The following is a 7,661-nucleotide window of genomic DNA, read 5'->3' on the forward strand; positions in this document are numbered from 1 at the left end:
GCCTTTTTACATGGAAACTTTTATTCTCAGTGAGATCTGTACATTCAAGTCGCACATACTTTTATGTCTTTGATGGAGCCGGAGCACGGGATCATGACAAGAGCCTGGTCTGTGTGAACGGTTAAGAGTTTATGCCTCAAAAGTAGACAGGAAACTTGTGACTATTTCCTTCAACTTAGCTTCTGTCTGGTCAGAGATCTTCCCTTCAGTCCTGTTGAGACAATTTAGTTAAAACTTCTGACCCAGGAGTATGATCAATCTCTCACTAAGGCAAGAAAACTTTACAATGAACCTTCCAATTTCTAATAAAATTAAAAAATGAATTAACACACTTCTGCTTGATGCATGAAGCTTTACCACTGAAACTAGTATTAAAGCTCCCTTCTCCCCAAGAAGGGTTAGCACTGTAAAGGAACTAATGTTTGTCAACAAATACTTTGAAAATAGCTGTACCTAGTGTTCAACAAGGCTCTGTCTTCCAGAGAGGACTCAGTTTTAGACACAGATGAAAGGTGCGTGATCTGACTCAGAGGAACACAAGCTAAAACCATTTGACAGGATAGGACTGTGGAAATACTCAAGCTTCCAATAGCCAACTCAGTGGCAAGGAAGGCAGCGAGCAGCACTCAATCCACAGAACTGCAATAGTTTACAGCTATCAAAAATATGGGAACTGACTAGGCAAAGTGATTTCAACACCAAATTACAGGAGAGGCATGCAAGCAGGTTTATTTTAAGCATCAGGTGGATTTCTTAATTAAAAACTGCAGATGAGAAACTGAACTCTGAAATGCAATTGAAGAGCAGTAGGCAGGTTCATTTAACTTCTGTAGTTCTAGAGATCGGCATAAGGCCTGATGTTTTAGGATACATTACATTAACAGTTCAGTGATCAGTATTTAGGCTCTAGTTTTCAGGTCACTACCCTCAGAATGAAGTAAGATAACAAATTAACATACCTGATAGTAGAGAGGAGTGCCTGGTGCTGGCTCAGAACATGAGCTAGGAAAGCACTCTCAAATTTAGTGATTTTGCTGGGCTCCAGCTTGTCCAAGTGACCTCTTACTCCAGCATAGATGACTGCAACTTGTTCCTCAATAGCCATGGGAACTGCATAAAAGAAAGCACTGATACCATTGGTACGTCTTATATCAGGATACGCCAGTACTACACATACTCCTTTCTTTGAAGACTGACTGCATATATAGAAAATATGGTTCAAATAAGCCTTCATTTAGCATGTCCACAGAACTCTGCTCTTAGTGCAGGCACAGAAACCCACCTAATTAGYGCACAAGATTCGTAGGAAATGCAGACTCGACTCGTTACAGCCAAGACACCCACCGTACTGTCCCTGCTTGAGGAGCTCCGTCAGGCGCACGCCACGATTCAGCAGCTGTTGTGTGGCAGCATCCAGATCAGAACCAAACTGAGCAAAGGCAGCTACTTCACGATACTGAGCTAATTCCAGCTTCATGGTACCTGCCACCTACAATACAAGACACAGGTCAGACTGAGTTTGACCAGCTTTGAAATTAATCCACTAGTTAGCAGATTATCTTCAGCTGACAGTTGTCACAAATCAGATTTGCCTTGCATACCAATCAAGTGAATTTTGAACATATCATTATGTGATTATGTGAATCTTGAACAGATCATTATTTCCCAAAAAATCACAGTCTGTTTAGCTTTGTAACTTGTGCTACAATTCATGCTTCAGACCTTTCCCTTGACATCTGATCATTTCCACTTCAGAGCAATCATCTGAAACACTTCCCAGGCTTACTAAAAAGACAAGGAGGATCTCAGAGTAGGTAAGGAAAAAAATCAGTAAGCTGGATACCAAGAGCAGAGTCTGTAGAAGGCATGCTATTCCAGTTGATATTAAACCTCTGCAGTTTCATATGTAGATTAAAAGTAGCATGGGGTTAAGCAAGCATTCTCCRTATCTAGGTAGATCAGTACCCAGTGAAGCATAATGAAAAACTTACTAGTCCTGCATCTTTAAGCAGATGATCATTCCCTTCCCACCTCTCAGCAGGAGAGGGAAATACCAAAAGAGATCACACAGATTTGCTCTTATAGAGCTTCAGAAATTATTTCAGAATGCTAAGGAATTCGTGCTGTTTCCTCTGTATTCACTACATGTTAGAGTGAAATGGGTTAGACAGACTCATTTCTAATGAGAGAGTGAGTAGCAGTTTCATGCTTACCTGCTTCATAGCCCTGGTCTGAGCAGCAGAGCCTACACGGGATACAGACAGACCAACGTTGATGGCTGGACGGATACCTTTGTAGAACAGCTCAGTTTCCAAGAAGATCTAGAGGAGAAAATTGTTTTATTATCTTGGTCAGAAGCCTGAAAACTTACTTTAGAGACCTGCCACTAAGTTACACAGAAATACRGACATGTAGAGCAAATCCTACCTGCCCATCAGTGATGGAGATGACATTAGTTGGAATGTAAGCAGACACATCACCAGCCTGAGTTTCAATGACAGGCAAGGCAGTCAGAGAGCCACCTCCAAAGGAATCGTTCATTTTGGCTGCTCTCTCCAGCAGACGAGAGTGCAAGTAGAACACATCACCCGGGTAGGCCTCACGACCGGGTGGACGACGCAGCAGCAGAGACATCTGACGATAGGCAACAGCCTGCACAGCATAAAGGCAGCTCTCAGACTTCAATACTTCACTTGACAGCTTGCCTACCTACACCTGAGGTGATCTTACAGCTACAGACACCAACACTAGAATATGAAGTCTACAAGCGATGTTTCCTGACCTGCTTGGATAAGTCATCATAGATGATAAGAGCATGTTTTCCATTGTCTCTGAAGTATTCCCCCATGGAGCAGCCCGAGTAGGGAGCCAGATACTGAAGGGGTGCAGCATCAGATGCTGTGGCAGAAACCACAATAGTATACTTCATGGCATCTGGAAAGAATTGTAGACACACGACACCATAAGTATATTACATTATCATGCCAATAATTAGCAAATGCAACATGCATGTGAAGTACTAGTTACAAGGCAGACAAAACTATCTGCTGAAGTGAGAGCAGGCAGCATCACTATACAGTTCCAGAAAGAATGTTTTGACACGCCAAGGTAGCATTTCTATCTGATTAACTCCAGGAGTTTTAAGAACAAAGTTATGGCAGCTAATTTTTAATACTTAAAGACTTCTTTCCCATTTAAAATGAATTTTAGACTTTGATTAAACACACTTAAGCTCTAGAAGTCAGAGGCCCAAAAGTCCATGATTTCCTGGAAACCACGGTTTCCTGGCTTCTGCAAGGAACTACCTTACTTAAGTACCTTTTGTTTCACAGTTCCAAGCAAATTAGTGTCATTAAAACATGTTTCTTCTGCTAAGTATGACTCTACTTGACCAGTAGGCAAGAGGTAAGGTGCCTGATCTCTTGCAAGTTTTGTTACATATGCAGCCTTGGTCAACAAGATCAGTGTTTCTGGAAAGATGCCATCACTTAATCCCTTACACATGGGGTAACGAAGTCTCTCCACTTAAATTCCAACTGTCATTCACACCAATTTACCTACATTTGAAACAAATGCTACATCAATACTTATAGATTATAACTGTAACCAGGCTTGCCTGACTGCCAGGAGGAAGCTCTCTAAACTCCACTGAAAAAAATGGAGACTTCAAGAAGCAATTCAGTAGTTTTGGAAGGCTTATGTTAGAATTCTAATGTTCTGTGGTGAAAGCATTCCCCCCCCGCCCCAGATACCTAGAAGGATTTCTTGTCCAGAGAAACAAGTGGTTCTCACAGAATTCTGTCTACACTTGCAACTAGGAGAGTTCATAGTAGTGTTCAGCATTTCAGTCGATTAGCCAGTACTTCCAATTTAGTACACGTTATAATAATAATGAGAACAGGGTACCACTAGCTCCCACCATGATCAGCCTTCTTCAAGCCCGTACCTGCATCAGTGAGCCTCTTCACCAGCTGAGCAACAGTAGATCTCTTCTGCCCAATTGCAACATAGATACAGTACAGCTTCTTTTTCTCATCTGTTCCATCATTAAACCGCTTCTGGTTGATTATTGTGTCAATTGCAATTGAAGTTTTCCTGTGCAACACAAATAGAGATTACTGAGTTAAGCTGCCTATGGTTCTCCCAACCTCCACCTAGTTTTGTGTTTAGCTTTGTACATTCAAACACACTGTACAGTACTGAAGTTTCTGTATATGGAAACAATTTTAGCTTAGACATTTAACTTACCCAGTCTGCCTGTCACCAATGATCAGCTCACGCTGGCCACGGCCAATGGGCACCAAGCTATCCACAGCTTTAATACCAGTCTGCATAGGTTCACGCACAGAGATCCTGGGAATGATCCCAGGAGCCTTTAAGCCAACTCTCCTACGTGTCTTAGAAGTAATAGGACCCTTAAAAAGGGAAAAGAAAAAAACCTGTTGCAGTCTATATCACATAGAAGCAAAGAGAGGCAGTAGACACCTAGTTACACTTACCTTCCCATCAATGGGATTGCCCAGGGCATCTACAACACGGCCCAGCAGCTCTTCCCCAACTGGAACATCCACAATGGCACCAGTCCTCTTCACAACATCCCCTTCTTTGATCAGTCTGTCATTACCAAACACGACAACACCAACATTGTCGGGCTCCAAGTTCAAGGACATACCCTAGGACAAAGATCATGCCATCCTGAGAAAACCCATACCAACGTTTCCAGTGAATTCTTGCCAGTTTACCACTTATGCGATTATTCTACAATGTGCATTAATGGACAGAGGCTACCTCAATCTTATTTGTAACAACACAATATTCAGTATTCTGCTTTTATGTCCAATGCATCTATCTTTTCCCATACTGATGAGAGAATCTGCCTAATTCTTCAGCTTATTAAATAATTTATTACATTTGCAACAGTCTAGCATGAAGTCACTTCTCTCCCTAAAGAAAACAGAAATAAGCAGGGCTCAAATAGGAATTGGACAAGGGAAAAAAGATCTGGTTTCTTATCTGCTTCACTTAATTAAAAAGCAAGTTAGCTCATTAAAAATGCTGGAAGATGTCTGACTTTTAGGGAACAGTCTAAGCCTTTTTAACTCTGGCCTGTTCTTTAGACTGTAAGAAGTCATACTGTATTGGAGCTTAGAGGCCATTCAGCAGCAGTAAACAGAAAAGCCAGCCTGAAACTAAAGAAAGTAAAATCCTACAGCAGATTAGCTCTTAATACTTCCCAGGTAAAGGCAAATAAAGCTCAAATGTTGGCCAAGAACCAGATACTGATATTGAAAGCAACGCATTATAAATAAAAAGAACATTTCTTTTTTTGCAGTGTTATTTCAACTAGTTACTCCATATTTAAGTTATAATGAAGTCAGTAAGAGTCCCATGTGGGTAATTCCAAGCATCATCTCAGACTCCTTAGAAAAGTCTTCTTTATATTTGCAAGCTAAACAAGGGGATTTAGTGAAAGCTTACCTTCAGTCCAGAAGAGAATTCAACCATTTCTTCTGCTTGGACATTTCTTAGGCCGTACACACGGGCAATACCATCACCAATCGAGAGCACACGGCCAGTCTCCTCAAGTTCAGCAGAGGTATCAGCTCCCAAAATGCGTTCCTCAAGAATAGAGGATACCTCAGCAGTGCCTGGAAAGAAACATTTCAAATAAGATCCAGCATATTAAGGTGTAGTATGAAATCAGCAAGCTCATCTTGAGCTGACTGTTTCAGGTATTCCACAAGACCCAGCAAGCATCACTCTTCCTTAGACATAACGCACAAGTGACATTCTTCATGCTCACAGTCAATAAAAGCAGTTTCATCTTATCATTATGAACCATCGTTAATGACTATATTAAACAGACACCTAAGTCCTTCAATACGTTCTACGCTATTAGCAACCTCTCTCCCTGGAAAGCCATTAGACTAGATAGGTTAGACCTAGATCAGAAAGTACAGAACCGCAGGCAGAGCACATACTTTGACTGTAGGCATCAAAATACATTCTCAACTCATTTTTAATCCAAGATCCAAATACATTTAAATATTTAATACATTTAAGGAATGAGTTGTTCAATATAACCTATAAGAAATATTCCTCATCTTCTTCCAATTTCTATTTGGCAGCATGTCTCCAACAAGTTGTGATTCCCTCAGTTGGGAAGCAGTAACCAAGGAACACTGAAACTCCCATTTCCTAATAATACCTTTAGTGACCTAAACCCTTTCAAAAACTGTACATGAACAACTACCAAAAACAGAGCTATTTGGTGCCAACACCTTCTTTAAACACCAAGATGCTGGCAGTGGAAAAGTTATACTCAAGGACACAAGGTCAAACCCAAGCACACTTGGGAAAGTCATCCACTCCCTTCTACTATTATAAAGCAGATACAAAACTGGAACTTGAGGCTTTTTCAGACAATTCTGCAGGAGTTAAAGACAGAACTGAACCACTGTGAAGCAGTTAAACTGAGTAAGCCAGGTTTGACATGGGACCACTCCCTTGAACAGCCAGTTCACTATCAATCGCTGCCCTTAAGGGTTTTGTCAACTGATGTGCACACCTCATGTTCTAAATTCAAATTCTTATTTGCTGTTAACTATTTCACTAAGTTAACAAGTTTGAAAAAGCAAATTCTTAAAGAGTACTCTTATGTGCATACATTTTTAGACTCACCAGTTTTCTGGAAACATGTTTTGGAGGCATGGATGTTTCTTGTAGCAACAAATGCTGCACCCAGGGTGTTTCTGGAAATCTAACATAAGCAATTGTTTCAGCAAGAGTAAAGTTTCCTTGATTAATCAAAAAAAGCACTATTTTAAGAGATATCACAGTGAAACTTCTTATCATGCTTAAAATGTCTCAGTTTTGAATTATGCACCACAGAGCTCCATTCACAAGGTGTAGCTCTGGAAGCAGGTCTAACATTATTAAAGTAGGACAAATAATATAGGAAACTGTTCTAAATTATTTGCTGCATTTTTTGCATGGCCTTCATACCGCACTAGTGTCACCACTGCAGCACTGCGGCAGCTTCCACAGCAACACCTCCTCTAATCAGCCCCTTTTGCTCAAAACATCAAAAGCTTGAGGCACAGAGAAATCAGTGCCTCCCTTACAGTTCTGCACAAAGGAAAATAAGATTTAGCCTTCTAAGGGCTGGCTTCTCYCAGAAAAAAAAAAAATCTAACTGCAGAACTGCTGAAAAACAGCTAGAATATAGAGAGTTTTAGGGGAAAAAAATGATGATTAATGATCTAAATGGTTATGGCAATCTCACGTCTYAGAGAGAGCTCCCAGTGCAGTCCTGCAGGAGCGCTAATGACGCTTCCCTGAAAGGCCGGGAAGGCCTCTCCGTTCACCTTCACGGGGACGGTGACAGGGAGCRGATCGTGACAGATCTCTGCACCCCACCAACACCGAAACACACCCGCAACGAGGCCAGGCTTTGCAGCTCGGATGCCCAGGCCCCGCCAAGGCCTCGCAGCTTCGGGGCCACTGAACGGGACCCGGCAACACCGCCTCCAACCTTGAGGGAAGGGCGCGGCGCCCCCCGCACCCCCTCCCCGGGGGGCGCCCGCTCCCCCGCGGCTCCTGCCGGCCGGGCGCCGCCGGTAGCAGCGCTGCCGAGACGAGGGTCCCGGCACAGCCGCGCT

The 7,661-nt window shown here is 42.2% G+C and overlaps 1 protein-coding gene across 1 annotated transcript in view; it reads right to left on the bottom strand.

The window, feature by feature from the left end:
* Positions 1–7,661, bottom strand: part of ATP5F1A (ATP synthase F1 subunit alpha) — a 7,963-nt gene continuing 302 nt past the window's right edge. The window contains exons 2-12 of the mRNA XM_026090655.1: positions 6,682–6,760; positions 5,479–5,648; positions 4,500–4,673; positions 4,249–4,415; positions 3,947–4,095; positions 2,783–2,934; positions 2,428–2,652; positions 2,214–2,321; positions 1,345–1,489; positions 960–1,110; positions 1–211 (exon numbers count right to left, since the gene is read on the bottom strand). Of these exons, the coding sequence (XP_025946440.1) occupies positions 130–211; positions 960–1,110; positions 1,345–1,489; positions 2,214–2,321; positions 2,428–2,652; positions 2,783–2,934; positions 3,947–4,095; positions 4,249–4,415; positions 4,500–4,673; positions 5,479–5,648; positions 6,682–6,760 (1,602 nt within the window). The 3' untranslated portion in view covers positions 1–129. The remainder of the gene's footprint in view (positions 212–959; positions 1,111–1,344; positions 1,490–2,213; positions 2,322–2,427; positions 2,653–2,782; positions 2,935–3,946; positions 4,096–4,248; positions 4,416–4,499; positions 4,674–5,478; positions 5,649–6,681; positions 6,761–7,661) is intronic.

The sequence above is a fragment of the Apteryx rowi genome, unplaced genomic scaffold (assembly GCF_003343035.1).
Source record: "Apteryx rowi isolate R43461 unplaced genomic scaffold, aptRow1 scaffold_87, whole genome shotgun sequence".
Lineage (NCBI taxonomy): Eukaryota > Metazoa > Chordata > Aves > Apterygiformes > Apterygidae > Apteryx > Apteryx rowi.